We start from the raw sequence: 22532 nt of genomic DNA, 5'->3' as shown, positions 1-22532 counted from the left end.
TCCGATTTCTGTTTTTTTTTACGCGTGCAGCACAAACTTTGCAGCGCGAAGGCTTTCAGCTCATGCACATTCTCTACTTTCTCCTTTTCGAAAACTGCTTCCGCTTCTTCGTCGCAAGCAGAGATGAACTCATTGTAGCAGCACCGCACTGCGAATGCCAACTTGTTTTGCAGACGCTATAAGCAATCACCGAAAAGATGAACACAACTGACGAGGCCTCCTCAGAGAACACCTATACTCCTTTGGCCTTCAGATCATATGTATAAGCGACAAAGATGAGAAAGACCCGAAGCGTAGCGGCTGTCATCGCCTCTTCCAAAAAAAAAAATAAAAGAGCTAAAAAGAAAATTCCTCGTGTTCTGTTTTCTGCTCTCTCGCTGTCTCGGGTTTCCCGCGCCCATGCTTCCTGCTCTGCAACCCCCACTCTGCCCTCTTGTACCTCTGGCTCGCTGACTTTGCCCTCCTGTGTTGCCCTCACCCCTCGCCTCTACGCTTCTAAACCTGCAGTGTTGGAATTTCAATAAAAAGAAAGAAAAGAAAGTCGTCCTTTAGTTTTTTTTTTTTTTCCCTCCACACGGTCGCAGATCTTTCGAGAAGCAAGGCGTTCGTTGTGTCGTCTGCTTGGATATCGTTCTGGTGGTCGCGACGAATTTAAGAACATGTGTTCATAGTACTGAGGCGTTGTTAATATAACGTGAAACTAAATTAGTGCTCGTTATTCTGAAAAGTTTGGTATCCTGAAGTACGCAATAGCGAAATAATTTTACATTGAAACTATCAGCAGTCGGCGCGGAATTTTTTAAAAGTTTGTTCATCTGAAAAGTTTGTTAAAGTGGTGTTCGTTCTACAGAGATGTTACTGTAAATACAAATAACATTAATAAATTTATGCACTTGATGCACATTTATATGATTTGCCATAATGATTTACGAAGACTTAACTTACAGCCATATAAATTCAGCTGTGTCTGATTTAGTTGTCACACAGCTTTTATATATTCCTATTATTGTGTATCTGTCACTAATGTAAGCTATATAACAGTGCATCCGTCTGGCTTATGTATGTAAATTGTTGTACCTTGCCTCCAAGTGAGGGCTGACAGCTTTTATAAATAAATAAATGCCATGTAGTATTCAAAAAATGCCAATTCTCACCGGAAAGCGAAAGCCCGGTCGCACACTGTGCAGGAGAAAGGGTAGCGGCCCGTGTGTGTTGCTCGGTGCTGACGGAACTGCAGGACACTGTAGGTGGCAAAGGAACAGTCGGGGCAGTTCATGTGCCGCACGCGCGTCATGGCATTCAGCTCCTCGCGTGTCAGTTCCTGCTCGTGCACCACAGCCATGTGGGTCTGTTGCTTGCGCTCATTCGGGAACTTGTGGCCGCACAGTCTGCAAAAAAAGAAAAGTAGCCAGCACGACATCAGGATTCGCTAAAGACTCGTGTGTCGTTACAAGAACAGGATATAAGGTGTATTGTGTGCAATGCATAACTGTACTTCTGAAGTCTGATTTTCATTATGCAAGAACCATGCCTGAATCCTGAATACTTCATTTCTTTTCAGTATTCCTGCCTTCAACATTGGTAAAGGTTGTTCGGCAAGCCTGACCGTAAAAAAATTGAGAGGTATGCAATTGAATAAGAAATTTCCCAGATAGGCCTCCAAGAGCTGCATCTTGGCAACAATTAGCCGATGTGAAAGGTTTGAAAGATTATAGTGCCACACAGAATTTTCCTACTTCTTTGTCTAAGGAAGCATCGTTTATACGATGTCCGCATTAATTTGTGAAGTCCGGGATATCTTGATTACGTCAAGGGTCTGCGCACGAAGACCTGTGGGACACTATTTGCTAGTTGCGTTTGTGTCTGCAAATAATCTTGCTTTGTGTTAAACTTGTGGTTTTATTGTTAAGGAAAGTCCCAATTACTAGTACTCAAAGCTTACCATTCGTTTCTGGCGTGAGAATCCCGATTTGCGACCGCCTCGTTTTCTTTTTCTTTCTATGTATTTGTGGAAAATTTCGCCTATTTATTTATCGCACCCCACAAGTAAGGTCGTAATTTAGAAAATGAACACAAAGTAAGGCACCCACAACAAATAGATATGAAGCAAGCCTTTTCTAATCATCTTCGATTTCTGGATTCTTTCCTTCATCTGGTAGTTAAAACTGGTCTGCCTTGCATAAAGAATGCGATTAGCCCTGAAAAGTCATCTACTTATCTATCTCAACTTAGTTTAGGGGTGACTTTAAATAATAACAACGGTAAAGACAAAAGGACCAAAAGTAAGATAGGCGAGTTTGTATAGGTTCATAGGTGTTACAGAATGACTCTGCACAGAAGTAGGAAATTCTCTTTTTTTTCCAAGTTTGAATAAAAGTCGCGATTTTCCAGCCATGAATCTCAACTGTGTATCTAAAGCTAATTACCTGCTAGAAGTTCTATGCATAACAACTTACCGGCAAGAAAACTTGAAGTTGCGCGTGTGAACCAGTCGCTCGTGATTGCGCATATAATCAAGGGTCGCAAATTCCTTCGAGCAGTGCGGACACTTGGTGGCATTGGCAAAGTCGTGGGTGCGCTTGTGCTTGGTCAGACTGCCCCGGCTGGTGTAACGGTGACCACATTGATCACACAGAAACGGTTTGGCCTGGAGAAGGAGGGGACGAAGTGAGGCTTGTGAAGTGGTGGTAAACGTAATAATGTATAATTGCTGGAGTTTTATGTGCCATAACCACAATATCAATTTGAGTGGTTTGTATATGGGCTAGTTGATGATCTTGCATGTGGAATGATAGCAGCTAAACTTAAACGTATGCACGAAGGAAAGAAACAAAAGGACAGTGCTGACACTGACAAGTGGCGTTTATTGAAACCCTCCACAGAATATATCGGTGTGGCAATCCACAGGTAAACAACATGTGATGAAAGATTACACAGACATAGACTCGTGCATTGGGTTAAATTCAGCTGCCGCCATTTGACATGAATTTGAGGCCCAACCACAGAGGAATCTTTGGATTCATTTATACGACTTGGGTTATTTCAACTTAAATTTCACTCTAAGCACACAGGCGTTCTCTGTATTTCGACTGCCCGAAGCCATTTGAAGGCGACTACATATGTGAAAGACTAGATGCTTCGACAAGCGCAGCTATAAGCCCTATAAGCTCGTTGTGTAGCTGTGTGGTATGGCTGCAACACCATTCCCGTAAAGCTGCATTAGGAATTCGAATGCTGATGGATGTAAACGGAGCTTGGCGGTTGCCGTGCGACAGGGGTATTTATCTGCCTGTGACAACCTGTAGAGATGGTTTCACTGCTGTGCAGCAATGCTAAGCTATGAAAGCGTTCATTTAGATGTATAAAAGTTTGCATGTAATCCCCCTGTAGAGTGGTTTCACTGCAGTTATGTCATGCTAAACCATGAAAACATATTAAAAAAAATTCCCACTGCAGTGAAGCTCCACTTCAATGTTAAATGAGCATATTACCTTCACATCAATTATTTTTTTAAGTTTAAAGGCTAGTTACACCGACTTATATGCTGTAGGTATAATTGTCAAACGAGGGTGTGTTGAATTTTTGTATTTCTGTACCAGAGCTTTGCAACGTTCGTCAAGTAGAAGTTCAAGTTAGTTAGCTTGTCGCGGCATCCCACTTACTGCAAGCGGCCACCTGCTCATACTCGGCAAGCCAGTCTTCTACGTCGTGTTCATCTGTACCACTGAACATAAAAGAGTGACGCTGACAGTGTGTGCCAGGGCAGAAACAGGCCCAACAGGTGCGGCATCGGGAGTGCCCAGAGATGATCCCACATCAGCAATCGTGACAGGTCGCGGTAGTGTCCGACTACACAGTTCCAGGATCAAGACCATGCATTCCCAGCACCTTTACCAATTCAAACAAGGGTGCGTTAAAGGCAGGAGTCGCGATAACTGGACACCGGTTTTACAACCACAAAGTCTAACTAGCAAGGTGGGTAGTGTAGAGTACAGTAGAGTAGAGTAGAACCTTGGACAGTGGCACACACCCACGCTGGGGGGGTCAGCCAAGAGCTATAAAAAAAAATTCTTAATCATTAAGATTGAATGTCATCTAGTTAGAGCTGAAAGAAGTAGTAATGTAACAAAATTTCACATACGTACTACCAATACACGAGTAAAAACATGGGTAGTAACTCTGAGCTGAGTAATTTAGGAAGTAATTAGGAATTTAAATGCAATTTAGAAAATAGGAGTATGAATTGGCTCTACGATCTGAATCTTTTTGAACCTTTATTCAACTCCTCAAAGGCTATTGCCCGTCAACGTCTTTCTCTTCTCTCTTGGTCAAGCCGCATGTCCCACTACCTTCATTATAATAGGAAATTTTAAAAACATACATATTATACAAGTTATAACTTGCACTCTACCGAAAGCCAAATTCTGCTACTATTCGAAGTTGTTTCAACTTTCCTTGATGCAACAAAAAAGGCATTTGTACAGGCCTTGTTTCAATCTTTGTAAAATATTTTGTAGGTTAGGTGATGACAAATATGCTCACTTTGCTTTACAATATGCAAGATATATACTATTTGAATTTGATTTGAAATTATTCAACAAAGATCGCTATTCGCTTTAGATTCACTTTGAACCTAAAATTCACTAGTTGCACGTGCCTAAATAAACAGCCACATACGGCCTCATTTGAGCGAAGCAAATTTATCATGCCAAGGGACATAACTACACTGGACTCATCTCTCAAAACCAGAAGTACTAAACTTTATGTGCCAAGTATTAAATTTAACACATTTGGTGGTATTAAGCCCTTGTTCATTGCTTGCATTCAAAAATCCCACATTCCAGCAACAACTGTGCTGTCAGAAAAATGCTGGCTTTTCTCCTTACCACATATAACTAATGTGCAAGCACAAACGAAGTTCTTGGTAAAAGGAATGCCAACAGAACTATGTGCAAACTTGCCCATCAAGCCACCCTAACGATGCCAAGCATGACAGAGTTTACATTTTTTTGAAGTAGATTATGCTGGTCTGACTAATAATCTTAAATTGTCATCTAGAGGTGCACTGTAACTAGTAGGTAAGTTTGGTAGCTCTCATTCTCATCTGGACCGCTTATAGAATTTGGCGTAACAAAATTTCAAGGTAACAATGGCAGAGGCGCCGGCATGTAGACTTGCTGCCGGTACAGTCCACTCTAAACCCAGGCGGCGATGGAACGAAAACAAGCCTTTGTGTGGCCTCTGAGATGTCCCCAGTAGCCGCTGAACGTCTTCAGTTCACGGTCGCAGATATGACACACATAGTTGCCGTCCGAAGTGGGCTCCACATGAATCATCTGATGCTTAAGCTGCATGTGTTCCTCACACACTGCCTCCTTGAGAAATGGCTGCTCGCACTTTTTACACCTGCAACAAGACGGAAGTAGCCATTTCCACCACTTTACTGTAGAAAGCTTTGCGCTGCGTCATTGGCCTACGAGAAAGACTGAACCCCTGAATTTTGTGCCAAGATGACTTTAGAAAGAAACTGCACTTAGCTACTGTAAAAAATCTTGTGTTGTGCCGTCACACTTTAAATTTTGCGGGACATGACATTTGTGAGAAATCGGTATTCAGCTAAGCTTCAGCTGACAGCTTGTAAAACACTGCAACATCGTGCTGGCCACGCACACTAAATAGTACGAGTAACCAATCCGAAAATCGAGGCTGCTTAGAAGACATTTTTTTTTTTTCAGATCCCTGCGTCTTATTAATTTTAGAGTCAAAATGAGTGAAAATTTACCTTCAACATTCCGGCATAGCTTGACTAACAAAAACATTGCTGCTCCCTAATTGTTTTTGATGCTTCGATTCTGTATAGCTCACCCGCCCTGAAAGAGTGGCTAAGCGAATATGCAACTTTAATGCACTGTGAGAATATTGCAAACAGCACTAGTATTCATGCACTGCAAAGGCCTCTGAAAGTGAAATGTTTGTAGACAATGCTTAATAAGGCAATAACAATGTTTATAAAATCACATAAGTCGGGAGTAATCCTTCTTTTCCTTTAATGGACACATACCTGAATATTGGTACACTCGGGTGGTTTGATGCAACGTGCTGTGCCAATTCAGAGGCCTGTGAGCAGCCAAAGGTGCACTGGTCACAGGACAGCTCAAGTGGAATAGAGCTTAGAATGGCAGCTTTTTCTGGAGCCGTTTCTGGATCCATACCATCAGCTTCATTAACTCTCTCACCAGTCGACACGGCTGACACATTCTTGTGATACCTATATGAGGGCAAAAAAAAGATGTTTCCGACTGTAATACGAAACATTACCTAACGCTGCGCAAATGTCAAGGCCATCGATAATACTGAAAACACTGTCGGCATATAGTGCACTGCTTTCTACATTTGTCTAAACTTGTTTAAAAAAAGTTTGCCCTCTGCATGAAGGACTTGATTAGGTGACCCGGCAAAAACTACCTTATTTTGCAGCTGTTTTGCAGTATTATGTATCTCCTTATGTATCTACTTCATCAGCACTCATATGGCAATAAAAACTAACAGCACTCACTCGAGGTTGGTGGGCCACTTATGCTTATCATATTGTGACGGGGCGAGATCTAGGTTTGTATTGTAGCGTCCACAGAGAATCGGCAGCCGAACAGGATGACTGAACTGCCTCTAGCGTAAGCGTCTAATGCACAGGCGTCTTCGCCCTTTTCGCAGAGTGCTACGCTTGCTTCTGTCGGTGGTGCACCATAACATCACTCCCCCACGGCAGAAGTGCCGTCACGGCGCTTGGTACAGCGGCTACGAACTAGCAGGGTAATACGGTTTGAGTCTAGAAACGTGGACAACGTCCGACTGGAGTGAGGGGGTCGAAGAGGCATTCTTTAAAGGTGTGATCTCGTAGTTCACGTCACTGAGTTGTCGTAACACTTTGTAGGGGCCATGGTAGTGTGGTAGTAGCTTCCCTGATAAGCCGACTTGCCGGTATGGCATCCAGAGAAGTACAGTCGAAACCCGCAATAACGAAATCACCGGAGAAACCGAAAAATTTCGTTTTCGCGAAAATTTTGTTGCCGCGAATATGAGACATAAAAACAGTTCAAGCAAAAGTGCCGGAAATGTACGGAGGCATGATGGCGGCAAACAGCAAACACTCCATAACAGCTTAATCCGCAACAACTCTTATGACAAGTATTTTTATCTAAGTGTCAAGTCGTGCATGTCGCCTGCACGCAGTAGCACGCATTTAATAGGAGATAACCAAAATGTGCGTGCCACGGTTCATGCTGCCTCTACGTGCAAGACCGCTAAGTGTGTACCACAGACAAGTGGTTAAGCAGCTCGCTATCGCCGCACCCATGTGCGGTCAGGAACATGTGGGCATCAATAACACGTTCGTGACAAATGCGTGCATACGGTACAGCAAGCGACACCGCAGTTAGGGCATCAGCCTAGTTGACGATGTGCTGCGCGCGACTAGAAACGATTGGCTTCACGGGACAGCAAATGATGCATATTGGATGACATTTGGTCATGCGCACGCATTGTTTAAATGCGCACAGGCATCGGGGAAAGCCAGACAAGTGGTCCACTCTTCTGCCGCAGTCCTTGTGCATTGCATCATCCTTTCAAAATGATCCATGCGAAAGAGCTGTGATCTATCCTGTGCTTCGCTAGTATCAGTAATGCTCATCACGAGATGCTAACTTGCAGTTTGCAACTGGCACGTAGATAAATGGGGCTCACAGCAGGTATTGCATGCATTCATGAAAGCCCTACGTGCACCAAAATGCCTGACAGGTGTACTGGCAAGCATTAAAGCTATTTCTGACATCGCTGTGACGATTTTACCACTAAACAGAATAATAAAGCATGAACTCGCTTTTTTTGGAGTGCCCAATTTTTCGAATGATTTCGTGGTCCTGAAGGCGTCAAGATGTTGACTGTATTCATTTTCAGAAAGTAGAAATACTTTTAACAGTCAAATTCCAGTGCGAATCGAGTCCAATAGCAAACACTATCAAAAGGGGTCCCGCAACACAAGTTAAGCATATTGTTTTCAACACTTCTTTTTGAACTATGGTATGCACCCATGTCAGTGTGCGAATGACAATGCCAAAAACAAAGCTGTTGTAATTTTACTTCTACAGAGAAATCGCACTGTTTTAAGATTAGAGCGACAACCACCGGCTATTCTTGTGATCGAAAGTAACGACATAGGTTGTATGGTCCGACGTGACAAATTGAGCATAATATTCATACGGTCTCAGATAGGCCACACCATTGGCCACTAAAAATTACAAAAGCACTTTTTAGACTGCACCAGATATGAAAAAATGTTAGTCTTTAAACCTTAAAGAGTGATAAAATTGGAAAGTGACGCCAGGAGTGCTGCATAATTAGCCACCATGAGGCGAATCATCTGGTACGTCTCAGTGAGATGCGTGCAGTGATTGGAAGTGACATTCAAAGGCGGGAGGGTGAAATGCAAAATTGAACGTGTTTTCTCGTCATCTGTTGGGGTTTTAAAGTTTTAAGGCTCATAGCTTCCATTACTGTGTACCGATTTTGATCATTCTTTTTTGATCATTTTCAGCCTTTGGCGCTGTACGAATTAAGGCGATGTAGAATGCAGATGACAAAGCATCACAAAGCCCCTTTAAGGTACGAACACACTGGCGGCGCGGCACTCTCTCTCACGCTGCTCACTGCTCGCAAGTGCTGCTTTTCTCTTTCTTCCATGGAGCATCAGTGAATTTCTGCCACCGACCATATCGCTCCGTGAGCTATTTTGGCCGCAACCACCGGCTGCCGTGCAAGCAAACCACCAATGAGCACTTGCTTTTTCTCCTCACAAGCTTGTTGTCTCCTTACCTGCGTCACCTCTTTCCATTAATTAATTACACTAAAACCTCAGTACAACGTAATAATATATCATGAAATAATAGATAAAAACGAAGTAAATTAAGTTCCCTTTAAAAACTCCATTGAGAACAAATTAAAATTGACCGGTAAATGGACATATTGAAATAAATTAGTCTATCAAAAAAAGTAAACCACTGTAGTGTGTTAGGTATATCGTTTTCTGTGGAGTTTGAAGCTCAATCAGCGTGGCTCTTTCAAAACTCCCGTGCCGACCTCACAGCCACGCCATGCGCGGCCGAGAGAGCCGTCCTTCTCCCACAGCCAGCGGAGAGGATTGAAGAAGCGCTCAGCGGGTCACACGACCGAGATGCGCAGCCACGGTGCAAAGCCATTTCCCTCTCACTTACGACGGCAACGGCATTTGCGTGTCACCCAAGCCGGCGTTGCGCTGCGCAGAGATGGGAATCAAACACGCACGCAAGCAATGTGAAGCATTTGAAATATATTTTGTTGCTCATGCATGGTTTCAAATGGTTAATATGTTTATTAGCGAAAAAATATGTTAATTAGCTTCTGGAATTACAGGATGTCTACGTGGGTGCGTGACTGAACAGAAATATCAACAGGGTGCCGAAAGTGAGCGCGTGACGGCACTGAAGCATTTTATCAATGTGAAGTGGTAGAAGAGAGGAACGATGAACTAAATTGTGAGCCATTGCTTACAATGCCTTCCACGGCGAACTATCCTATCCTCAGGCACTAATCTGTAAAAAAAGCCCCATCATTCGTAATGTCAAACTCAAAGATGAGAACAACGAACGGTGCCTGGATGATTTATTTTCTGCACACTGGTCATGCAGCGCATTTCCGAGTAGTGACTCACTATCTGTTTACAGCAATGCATTCTTAATAATTGTTCGTGCATCTTCTTTTATACCCCCCAAAGAAAAGTTTTATATTTCACAAGCGCCCCACAGAACATTACCCTTGCGCTGGGAGCCTAGGTTACGCGCCTGAGCTTCAGGCACTTCTTCTTTTCAAGGAGAGATGCTCGCTCCTTGAGGAGTGCCTTTGGGTAAATACGCAAATCGGTGAGCAGAAAAAACTTGTTCATTTGATTGGTGAGGCTCGGACCATGTTGTGCGCAGCTCAGTGTGGCATCTTTTTTTTTCTATCAGGAAACAATTAGGCTCTTTCAAGCTCTCACTGTGAAGCTCTTTGGGAGGCCTATTTATAGGCGTCCCCACGAGGGGGGGGGAAAGGGTGGCGGGCGCCCCCCCCCCCCTTGTCACCTGGGAGGGGGGCGCTAAATCTGCTCTATACATAGACTAGGTGGCAGGGCACTCTTATAGTCATCTAAACGGGGTGGGGGGGGGGGGGGGGCAAAATCTGCCTTATACACTGAGTTAATAGGGAGGGGGTGCCCTGCAATGAACATCCCCCCCCCCTCCCCCCTGAACGAGAAGCACACATATGGGCCTACCCCATTTAAAGTGGACAATTTTGCCATCTACAGGGAGCCCAAAGTGCCGGGAGATGTACCTCTCATCGAAGTGCTGCTCGCGCACAGCCACGTTTTCTTGAAGCAGCTTGTCAGCGCGTGGGATCGCTCTCTGCCGCTGCGCAAAGCTTCGCTTTTTGTAACGCTGAACAACCTGACTTGTAGCCTGTAGTGCACCTTGGGACAAAGCAATGACTTTGTTTTCGCGCCATGACAGGGCATACAGAAGCATTTGTTGGTGTGAGAGTGCCGCTAGAATAAAAAAAAAAAAAAAGAGGACGAACACACCCAACGAAACTGTCGGAAACGTGCAAACAACGTGCATGGATGAATGGATTGATATGGCTGTACCCTTTAGATTGGGCAGTGGCTAACGCCCCCTAGTCGCAATTCTTCATGAACCAACAACAAGATTTATCTTTTTTTTTTTTTCTTTAAATAGTGAAATTGAGGACTGGTACTTTGCAGTGAAGGGTTTATTTTCACACGTGCTTTGATTTTAGCCACCAATCAGATAACCTCCTTCTAATTAATTCGACCCGCTTAAAGTATATTTTGCCCTCCCTGCCCCTAAACCTCAGTGCTTTGAAAAACTCTGCACCATCATCTTGAACTATAGGGCGAAGCCCTTAACAGAACATTTCCAAGTGTTTGGCAGTTTCCTTTTCCTATCCACACGCGCTGCATAGCGTGTCCACACCTTCGAGTTTGGCCTGATATGTCTTGGTTCACAATACTCCCGCCCTGGCCTCAAAGAGTAGAGAACTACCCCGAGTATTATCATAGATTCTTTCCTTGACAATTTCCTGCTTAAAAGTTCGATAGATCTCTAGTGCCGACTTCTTAATCATGCCAATTCTCCACATATCGGTCTCCACTTCCTTCACCTTCTTCTTAACTGACAGCTTTTTTTGGTTTGGCTCCCTGCTATTTTCTAAGTATTTATCCGTCAATTTTCTCGTTCGCTTTCTCCATTTTGTATCGACATTCTTCATGTACAAGTATCTGAAAACCTTCCTTGCCCAACCCTCCTCCCCCCCTTCTCTCAATCGTTTCTCAAATTTTATCTTGCTGCTAGCTTCCCTGCCCTCAAATGATGTCCATCCCATATCACCTTGTACTCCCTGAATTGGTGTATTCCCGTGAGCTCCTAAGGCAAGCCTACCTATTCCACGTTGCTTAATTTCTAATCCTGCTTGAACTTCTGATCTCATGCACAAGACTGCATTGCTGAACATCAGACCAAGAACCATGATCCCTTTCCATATTCCTCTCACAACATCACACCTATTGTAATTCCACAGTGCCCTGTTTTTCATTACCGCTGCATTCCTGTTACCTTTAGTCGTCACGTATATTTCGTGTTCCCTTAGGTACTCTGCCCCATTGCTTATCCATACGCCCAGATATTTGTATTTATCTGTTATCTCTAGCGTGACCTCCAGTATTATAAGCTCACTACCTTCATTATAATAAAAAATCATGACTGCTGATTTTCTCTTACTGAATCTGAAATCTAACTTATCTCCCTCATTACCGCAGATTTCCATAAATCAGCAAATATTCCTTGTTGTCGGCCATTAGCACTATATCATCTACGTACATCAATGTTGGTAGTGCCTGTTCAATGAGTTTTCCTAGTTTGACGAAAGAGAGGTTGAAGCCAAGTTACTACCCCTAATTTGGCTTCTAATCCTTCTAGGTACCTTATGAATAATAAGGGTGACAGAGGACACCCCTGCCTAAGCCCCCGTTTTATCTCTGTGGGCTTGGATACCTGTTTTTTCCATTTTATAGCTACCTTGTTACTTTTCTAAGATATCGTTTAAGAGCTTAGCGACTTCATCCTCCACACCTAGTGTGTCCAGTATTCCCCACAAGACCTCTTGAACCGCCCGCGCTATTGTACGCTCCTTTGATATCCAAAAATGCTAGTAGCAGGGGCCTGTGTTCCTTCTCTGCTATTTCGATGCACTGCATCAGTGAGAACAGATTGTCTTCCAAACTCCTTTGTTTTCGAAACCCATTCTGCAGTTCTCCTTGCACCCCCTCATCCTCTATCCATGCCTGCAGTCTGTCCTTAACAATCTGCATCACCAGCCTGTAAACCACTGATGTCACTGGTATATGACAATGGTTGTTTATGTCAGTTTTGTCTCCGTTTCCTTTATGGATCATGCTAATTCTGCTAAGTTTCCATCCATCAGGGACTTTACCATCGATTATTGTTTTGCTCACTGCCTCTAGTCTGTTTAGACTTGGGATCTAATTCCTTTGTCAGCGCAATTGGGATACCGTCAGGTCCTGTTGATGTACTAGTAGGAATCCTCTTCTCAGCCCTTTCCCATTCTCGTTGTGAAAATGGAGCCACTCCATGGAGCAACTCTATGAAATGGAGCAAGGCTATGCTAAAGACGATGGCAATGATTGCATCTCCGCCGCTACCTTCTGCACCGAGAAAGGAGGAGTGTCTCCATGCGAAGAGAAGCAGATCTGCATTAGAGAGAGAGCCAACTCTCTGCGACAGCTTTCTTTTTTTTTTTTTTTCCACTCTCTCCGTGTGCGGCTTTGAAAGGAGAAGGGTCTCTACGTGCAGAGACGGAAAAGGGAGAAGCGGGCACGAGCGCGTCCCAGAGCGGCATTTGAGAGAGAGCAAACAATCCGCCACAGTCTTTTCTTTCTTTTTTCTAATCCTTCTTCACGCGCAGCGTTGAGAGGTGCTGACATGAAATTGGGCATGGTGCTGAGAGCATTTTCGGAGCGCGGTATGTTCGACTTAACCGTAGAATTACAGGGCGTTTTCACCCATTGGAATTCGCCTAGCTTTGACGGGACCTCAGCCTGAGTTCAAATTAACCAGCAGTTCGAATTAGGTGTGTTCTAATTAATGAGATTCGACTGTGTCCATTTTCCGTCGCACGCGTGGTCGCGTAGCGGTACATTGAGCTGCAAAGCGGTTTCCTTCTTTGCATGCTTTATAGGTGTGCGCCCATCTGAGCATACCTTGCCACAAACTGTTATAATCGATATAACGAAATAATTCTGGCTTTCCTTAAACTTCGTTATAGCAAGGTTTTAGTGTATATAATTTTTTTTTGCTTTCTTCCAAACTCAAGAATATTTATCCACAGAAGCCACGAGCCGATGGATGCGTGTCGTACACGCCTCAACATGTCCTCTTTTGCCTCACTACATTCGCGACGTCACCAATGTGGAGAGCTGCGTGTCGAGCAGAGGTATTGACAAGCAGGACTCCGCCGCAGCAAGCTTTCTGCCAGTGTGCACGTACCTTTAGCAAAATACTTAAATGTTTGAATATTCGCACACTATTAGAACATATTTACTTTTGCCAATATTTGAAACCTTTTTCTCCTTACTAGCATGTTTTTTTTTTCTTGCATCTTCTAAGAAAAATGTCACACAAGTCCTGCATTGAAAGTGCTACTTTTAAATATTCTACTTTTACATATTCTTTTACCTATCTACTTCTATATATTCTATTTTACATTTACATATTCTACATGTTCTAGAGTTAATGTATTCCACCTGTGCCACTTGGGCACAAGGAATGACATTCAGCATTTAAGACTTACTTACATGGATATGATTTTGTTTAGCCAAGCTGCCACACATCTAAATTTAATGGAATTTGACCTGACAATGTCAATAACAGTGACTTTTGAAATCAACAATTTTAGAGTAATAAAGTATAAGCATGCATTTTAACAACTCTAACCTGTTTTCAAGAAGAGTGAAATGTAAACATAAGCCATTATATTGCAATTAGCTTAAGTTCGTTCTTGTCTTTACAGAATGTCAACTGGCCAAAGCAACTTCGGCCATTGCATGCTGAATCTGAAGCCTAGAATTTGACATGGCACCTGTCATGTAGAAACAGTTGCAATTTCGATGTGAATTTCTGTATGGTACAACAAGACAATATAGCATGCTTTTCATCAAAAGCCCTGTTTAAGAAATTTCTGACATGATAGACGCTATTTTGAAGGGACACTAAAGGCAAATATCAAGTCAATATTGATTGTTGAAATAGCGGTCCTGAAACCTCCTAGAGCTTAATTTGTATCAAGGAAATGCTTATTTTGAAATAAAATCACATTTCAGTGGTTCGCATCACATTAGTGCACTAAAAATCAACTGCGGAAAAGCGGTCTTTCTGATGTCACTGTGGCCGTGCTGAACATTGCCTGTTATTACTGTGCGGCCGCCGACACCAGCAGGAACAGAGCGAAAGTAACAGGAGTCACAGCAGCAACAACGACCATTGAACAATATTCTGCGTGCCGGTTCAGCTGGGCCCCAATAGATGGCACCACATATTCAGCTTAACTACGTAAAAACAGAACTATTTTAACCCTTCAGTTCTTTTTTTCTACACAAACAGAAACAGACAAGTAGCATGTGTTGTACTGCATGGAAGGGTCTTTTTTATTAATAGCAATTATTTGTAGTCGGATGCTCTCATGTCATTGGGATAATTTCAAAAATGTCCCACTTGTGGAGCATGTGGTACTGTACACTAACATCAATTTCTCGATAAGTGCAGCATTGCTGTTGATAATATTGATGCTTTAGGCGTTCCCAAACGTTGATCTTTTACTCTGATGGAAATTGTTATTTGCCTTCAGTGTCCCTTCAAATGTCTTATGTGCACTTGACAGAGTAAGCTTTGGCCTCGAGAGTACGTATTTCTATGTCGAGTGAGTTTTAGCGAAAGCATTAGGTGACAAATCGCATAATTGCATTAAGAAAAACCACATTACACCCTTATATCTTAAGGCATCAGGAATTTAATGCCATTTTTTGAGCCCGTGTGACATGTGTATAATTCTTGTTTTCTCAGAATCTGACAAGCCCACATACTTTCAAACCATACTGAATGTTAGCCTCTTGGTTATTAGCCCAAATATTAATGCAGAAACATAATATGTACACTACTATACTTTTCAATTTGTCAAACTCTGCCCCTTTGCTTTTTTTGTTTGTTTCAATGAGTGTGACTCTGCAGCTGAAAAAAACACGTGGCTTCTTGGTCATATGGTTACTATCAATAAATAAATAAATAAATAAATAAATACATCCCCACAAAGCTCCAGTAAGTTATACTAGGCCTTCCAGACATTTTTGCAGCATACAATAGAAGCATGCATAGACTGTGTGCAAACATAAGTCAAAGAATATACATCATGAATGCATAGCAAGTATAGTGAAACAAAGCAAGTATAATGAAGGGAAAAAAGGAAAGAATAGAAAAGAAGAAATGCACTAACTTCAACACATGGCGTTCCAGGCCAGCCTTGCTTAGGAAGAGCTGCTCGCAGTGAACACACAGGAACGTCTCACGTGCTTGTTGGTGTATCTGCATGCATATCACACATTTTATTGCAATAGCAATTGTATGGACACTCTCAGCTGAATTTTGCCGCCAGCATCACCGTCATTATTCGTATATGAAAACGCAAGACAAAAAAAGAAAAATAATTCAGAAAAAGACTCTGGCACGTGGAACTGAACATCCTACCTCTTATTTGTAAGTGCGAGACGTTAGCCACTGAGCCACGAAAGAGCACCTCCTTCAACGTTGAAACGCAAAGCTATTTCTGTTTACCACTTACTACTGCAGATGCCCATCTCGGGGGAACTATCATGTTTTCAGCATTACCAGTGAGATGGCCCAATGAGCGCATCGCCAGATTGTGGGTGCAGTGTACCAATTCTCAATCCCGATTTCATCACAATACTGCGGAAACGAGAGCCCTTAAGAGCCACTAGGCAATATACCATAGCGATTCTACTGAGTGTCAGCTGAAGTACCCAGCCTTAATACTTCCAGCACAAAAAAATAAAACTGTTAAAAAAAAAGCTTTGTGAGCAGCTGAATGGTGTGCCTGCGGAAAACAAAACGTGCTTCACTGCAACACAGTGGCAACGCGCGAGCCGCATGTCTCATCTCGCGACGTCAGCACATCAATATTTACCTATTCTTTCTGAGAATATAAACAAATTAATAAAAGACATTCTGAGGGAATTGGCGATATATGCGAACCTCCAAGTGCCAGTTGCTCCAGCAATTTGCACAGTTGCACTGCTGTCGAAGTTCTTGCCTGCTTTACCTACTTCGGAAACTCGGTTCGAAAGTTTCAATAATCATGTTTTCCAGCCAAAATAGTGGAAATTTCATCACATTGTCTATTATTAAATTCTTTATTTTACTAGAAAAAATTTGCAAATTGTCGCATAATGACGTGCTGATGCAGCGAGGAGCAGGTGACACGCTGCCCTTTTGCCGCTACTCTACTGCAGTGAAGAAGTCTTAGTTTTTGCAGGCGTGCATTTCGGTTGATCACAATGATTATTACTATTATTATCTTTCTTTTCTTCGACTGCAGCTCGGTTCGAAAGTTTCAATAATCATGTTTTCCAGCCAAAATAGTGGAAATTTCATCACATTGTCTATTATTAAATTCTTTATTTTACTAGAAAAATTTTGCAAATTGTCGCATAATGACGTGCTGATGCAGCGAGGAGCAGGTGACACGCTGCCCTTTTGCCACTACTCTACTGCAGTGAAGAAGTCTTAGTTTTTGCAGGCGTGCATTTCGGTTGATCACAATGATTATTACTATTATTATCTTTCTTTTCTTCGACTGCAGCAATGAATCTTAGCATTCCCCTTGTTTGTGGGAAAACTGTGACCTTATATTGCTGGAAAATGTAACCCTTGGAGCCGCAAATAAGCCAGCACAGCAAACGACCAGCCCTCATTATACTTTCAAGTTCCTTGAATCCCATTTTTGTATGCTCTATTAATTCCAAAACACTTAATTAGCAGTTTTGTCACAGTCCCAGTGACGTTGAATAAACGAGGTTTTACTGTAAAAGCAAAATGACAAACATACACAGTAACAAACATTGACAGGTACAAGCTTTTAACAGACAATTATTTTTCGTCGCTCTTTATTATGTAAGCATTGACAGATATGCCCAAGCAAAGGTGGTCACATGGTCATGAATGAGCCGATTATAACAAGGCATGCGAAAATTTCCACTATAAATAATGAAACGGACGTGCTGGTTATGTAAGCTTTGCCCCTTACAGATATATAAAAAATCCTTAATCAGTTCGAAAGCTGCACTGTCACTGCTGTTGCCTAATGCCTCAATGTTTCAGAAAAAAAGGTGCACACATGCAAGCTTGACAATGCCCGGGCAAGTGCATATTCCAGTTATTTCTAGCTGACAGTTCAAGTTCTCTTGCATTATCATTGAGGCAGCCCTTTACTTGGCCTCTGCAAGATTTCCCGCACAGTAGGAAAATTTCGAAGAAGACGCCAGTCGCACATCTTGCATACGCCAAATAGTGTTTTATTCCGCACCCGGTACCAAATTTCTTCTTACCAGAAGGGATTCTGAAGCCAAGCTAATATTCAAGGGGCAAAAAAGACAATGGGCATGCCATGCCTACTCGTTATCTTTGCCGAACATGTGATGCATATACAGCATCACTTCTGGACGCCTCCTAGGATGCAAGCTTGGTGGGAACGGGCTGCTTTCTCTTCATGCAGAAGAGTATTTGTGATAATCTTAACTACCATGCAAGGATACCTGGCAGTAAATAAACGCTACACCAGATCATTAAAACTTTCTTGCGCTGTATGTGGACATGACTTTGTGAGAGCTTTCATATTACAAAAAAATTTTAAAAATCTATTTCTTAAAAATTTCATTTTAGGTTTCTGTAACACCCTTTCCAATTCTAAAAATCAACTGTTACTGAGACTTATGCAGAAAAGGCATAACGAATTTGTCGCATCAGCCTGAGTGACAAAAATTACTGCAAAAATTGCAAAAAAAATGCATTTTTAAAAACTTTGTAGCTCCGCAACAGCGCAGCAAGCTCCACCGTTTTGGTCTTGTTGGGAAAAGGCATTTCTTAGGCTTTAAGTTTCCTGCATCAGCTAGGACTTCTATTCATGAACAAAAGTAGAAAAAGCAAATGTTAGCACTTTGTTTCGAAGCCTCTTATTGGCCGTGTCCACAATGTTGCTCCAGCACACCTCACTATTAGAGCGATTCCTTGCTCTAGGAAAGCATCGTCTCTGCTTGGGCGTTGCGAGGACATCACTTTCGAAAATCTCACTACATAAGGAGACGTTCCTACTCAACCTTTGTTCATGGGTCAACAATCATGCAGAAAATTATTACGTCTAAAGTTAGCAGCTGCAAGTGGAAGCTCTATACTCGAATTACGATAGTGCACCACGCTCATCGTGAACGTAGCAGACGTGCGTCTCGGACAGACTCGAGGTTAGGGGTCCTGCTCATCACCACTTTGGACCCCGTGATGGAGACTGTCAAGGACCAGATCTTTTTACTCCCAATAAAGCATGACATATGTACTTTCAAACACAGAGCACCACAGCTCTGCACATTGTGACTGACCTTACTTCTCAGAGTAGTGGCTACACCTAACTCCACACAAGGCACCGTAATGTATGAGATGACTTTGAGGTTCACAGGCCATCACACTAGCATGCATGCTAAAGAGGGGGGAGGGGCCACCGCAAGGTGCTTTGTCGCAAGCAACAAGTGGCATCGCCCGCCGGCTCCTCGAGACAAAGATTGGGCATCTTGCACATGGGCAGTGGACCTCCCGGCCAAGCTCTGTGTGGAGCATGTCGCGCAGCAAACACTTGAAGCACTGGTGCAAGCGGCTCAATTTCGCTCGTGGGTGCCCCAAAGCGCAAAACTAAGCATGCTGAATAAAGATTTTTCATGGTTTTATTTATTTTCATTTATTATGAACAATTATCACTTTTTTTACTGGAAGTTTGAATACTTTGAATAATAAAATTACGGTGCAAATAGAATAGCGAACACTACAAGAAAAATATTCATAAGTTTGAATATTCCCACACCTCTAGTAATTTTTGCGTTGAAGTTAAAATTGTTCTCATATATGCCCACTGCTATTTCAATTCTTTGTCGTGCTGCGAGTTTTTATCAGTCACATTGTACTTTTACTTTTTTTGTTGGAGCTGTGCGGTTCGTAAAATTTTTGATATGAGGCGAATTCGAATGATATACCGTATTTTTCGGTGTATAAGTCATGGTTTTATTCTGAATTTTTCGTTGGTGCGACTTATACAATGGTGCAACTTATATAAAATCAAAATCGGATCAGATGCTGCAGATTTGGCGACTTGGATATTACGGCCACGCTTTCTGCGTCAGGCGGTTCGCCGTGCGCCCCCTTTTGTCATGCACGAAAACCACAATTCAAAAGAAAATTAAAAGAGTTGTAAATTAACTCCCCAAAATAATAATGCTTATATAGTTTTGCACAGAAAATAAATCATCATTGAGGGGTGAAAAAAAGTAGAGGTATTTAAAATTATAAATAATGGAAGTCAAGTTTGCATTTCAGACAAGAGCCGCTTCGTTTGCCGTCCCTTCTGCCCGCCCGCCATAGCAGTTGCGGTTGATGATATTGTGCATCGTAACGTAGGCATAGCGGCGTTGTCGCAGCATCATCGCTAACCATGGTGCCACATGGAAAGCAAAGTCCGCGAAGTTTCGATGCGAAGTTCAAGCTGCGTGCAGTTAAATTACAGAAGAACATGGAAATCATGCTGCAAGGAGAGAATTCGATGTCACCGAAAAAGTAATCCGGGACTGGCGCAAGGCTCACAGCGTTCTCCAGGCAATGAAGTCTACAAAGAAGGCCAACTGCGGCATGAAGGCACGCTGGCTGGACCTTGAATGTAGCCTGCGACTGTGGGTGCTACAACAGCGAGCCGAAGGAAGAGGCCTGTCTACAGTGCAGCTGCACCTGAAGGCAAAGGCTCTGGGACTAACACTGAGGGGTTTAGCAGTGGTCCGTCGTGGTGCTTGCGTTTTATGCGGTGGAATCAGCTTGTCATGCGGGCCCGGACTACAGTGAGCCAGAAGCTACCTGACGACTTTCAAGTGCAGCTGGAACACTTCAGCTCATTCGTGAGGGAGGAAATTGTGAAGAAGAACGTCAGCACGAGCCACATCTTCAACATAGATGAAGTGCCGTTGACCTTTGACATCCTACTCGAGAGAAGTGTCGCCGAGAAAGGCCAGAAAACTGACGGTGAGGACAACTGGCCACGAATAGTCCCACTTCACCGCTGTGCTCGCCTGCTGCACAGATGGCACCAAGTTGCCTCCCATGCTTATATTTAAGCGGAAAACCGTGCCGAAGGATATTTTCCCTCCTACAGTGGTGATTCAGGCGAACGCGAAGGGTTGGATGGACGAGGAAACGGTGGGTGTGTGGCTTGACCGCTGTTTATCACGTTGACTCGACGAATTCTTTCACTTGAAGCCAGGAATGCTGGTAATGGACAGTATGCAGGCTCATATCACCGACGTCGTAAAAAAGAAGATCACTTCGAAGCATTGTGTGCCTGTAATCATTCCCAGTGGCATGGCCAAGTTGCTTCAGCCACTCAACATATCTGCGAACCGCAGCTTCAAGGCCGTTCTGCGACATTTGTGGGAGTCATGGATGTCGGAGTGAGAGCACAGCTTCACTAAAACGAGTCGCATGAGACGTGCCGAGTTTGGCGAAGTGATGAAATGGGTTAGTGAAGTCTGGCATTCCATTTCTGACAAGACAATTGTGGCGGGCTTTCGCAAGGCTGGGTTGAACCCCTGTGTGGCCAATGTTCAGTCTGATTCGAGAGAGTCGGATGACGACAGTGACGGGCCAGCAGAGCTACAACCCCAAATAGCTGCACTGTTTGTGAGCGACTCGGAGGAAGACGACTTCGATGGTTTTGATTTATCGAAATAATAAAAATAGTTTTAACTGGAAATATTGCTTTTACGTTTGTTGGGGGGCGCTCACACACGTATGCCAACAGCTGGAAACTTGCAACAGCGGCGGCCGCCTCAAGCATGCATTTTCGTGATGCTTTCTTAAAACGCAACATTCGTTGGCCGTATAAGCAGGTGTGACTTGTACACCAATGCAACTTATACACCAGTGCGACTTATTCACCGGTGCGACTTATATATGTTTTTTTTCCCGGAAAAACTGCCATTTTGAGGGGGGTGCAACTTATACAAAAGTGTGACTTATAGACCAAAAAATACGAAAGTTTAAGTGCCGATTGAATCAAATTGTTTTCGAATACTTCAAAGCAAACTTACAGAAAAACGTTGCAGGTGCTCCCTAGACATATTACAAATTATATTTATAGAAATTATAGCTTCGCAAGGTCGCAACCTGACGCCTCCATGTTGGGCTCATCAGAAGGAGCCTTTCTCCACTTTGGAATTTCCCGCCTTAGCTAGGCCCTCCATTGAGCAACAAGTGTACCAGAAAGAAATCTGTTAAAGTTTGTGTTGTCATTGGGCCAATCCTGGCTCTGGGAGACCATCGTCTGCAACTTGTGTGTTGCAAGGTCATGAATGTCAGCAATACTTAGTAATGTATTGCACTTGCTCTGTGTGCATGGCTCAGCAATCACTTAGAGTATAACGACGCTTTAGTTTGGCACCTGGAAGCAGAGCCTCAAATATCAGATTTTGACGGCGCCCCGCGCTCGTCCCAGAGAATGCAGACATGTGTCTATGCTCTGTTTGTTAGCACTTCAAACCTTGTGACTAATACCGTCGCAGAATAACTCTTTGTATTTGCAATCAAGATTGATGTACTTTGAAACGCAAAACACTGCAGCCACACACACCGCGACCGAGATCACTGCTCAGAGTCGTGGCTGGGTTTAACACCGCTCATGGTGCTGTTCACAGCACAAATCCAAACATTGCACACAAAGACATCACGCTAGTGGACATGCGAAAGCAAAGAAGCTGGAATGTGCTTCAATGAAAGCATCAATTGCCTTGCCTCCTGGCCCAGCTTGAACTGCAGCAACTGCTCAGAGCACCGGTGGAAGAAACTTGCAGTTTCACACATTGGTGCTCAAAAACGCATGGCCAAGCATGCTGCGCACCGATTTTCTCTTATCAAAACTGTCATATTTATTTTCGGGAAGTTTGAATATGAAAAGTATAAATAGCTGAATTCGGGTGATAACTGAATTGTGTAGCAGATACTATCGGAAGTATTTTTGAAAGTTTGAATATTTGTACACACATTTTTTCTTTCATTGTGCCA

General features: G+C 43.1%; 1 protein-coding gene across 5 annotated transcripts in view; it reads right to left on the bottom strand.

Moving 5' to 3' along the window:
• The window catches only part of LOC119170155 (uncharacterized), a 60479-nt gene that overhangs the window by 21266 nt on the left and 16681 nt on the right, over nucleotides 1–22532 (bottom strand). For all 5 annotated transcript variants that reach the window (XM_075879202.1, XM_037421219.2, XM_037421220.2 and 2 more), the window contains 5 exons: nucleotides 15649–15737; nucleotides 6062–6268; nucleotides 5229–5406; nucleotides 2457–2647; nucleotides 1155–1388 (listed from right to left, as the gene is read on the bottom strand). In XM_075879202.1, coding sequence (XP_075735317.1) covers nucleotides 1155–1388; nucleotides 2457–2647; nucleotides 5229–5406; nucleotides 6062–6268; nucleotides 15649–15737 — 899 coding nt within the window. The remainder of the gene's footprint in view (nucleotides 1–1154; nucleotides 1389–2456; nucleotides 2648–5228; nucleotides 5407–6061; nucleotides 6269–15648; nucleotides 15738–22532) is intronic.

This window comes from Rhipicephalus microplus, chromosome 2 (assembly GCF_043290135.1).
Source record: "Rhipicephalus microplus isolate Deutch F79 chromosome 2, USDA_Rmic, whole genome shotgun sequence".
Classification (NCBI taxonomy): Eukaryota; Metazoa; Arthropoda; class Arachnida; order Ixodida; family Ixodidae; genus Rhipicephalus; species Rhipicephalus microplus.
Note: the sequence above shows the minus strand (reverse complement) of the source record. Positions and strands in the feature narration are given on the sequence as shown.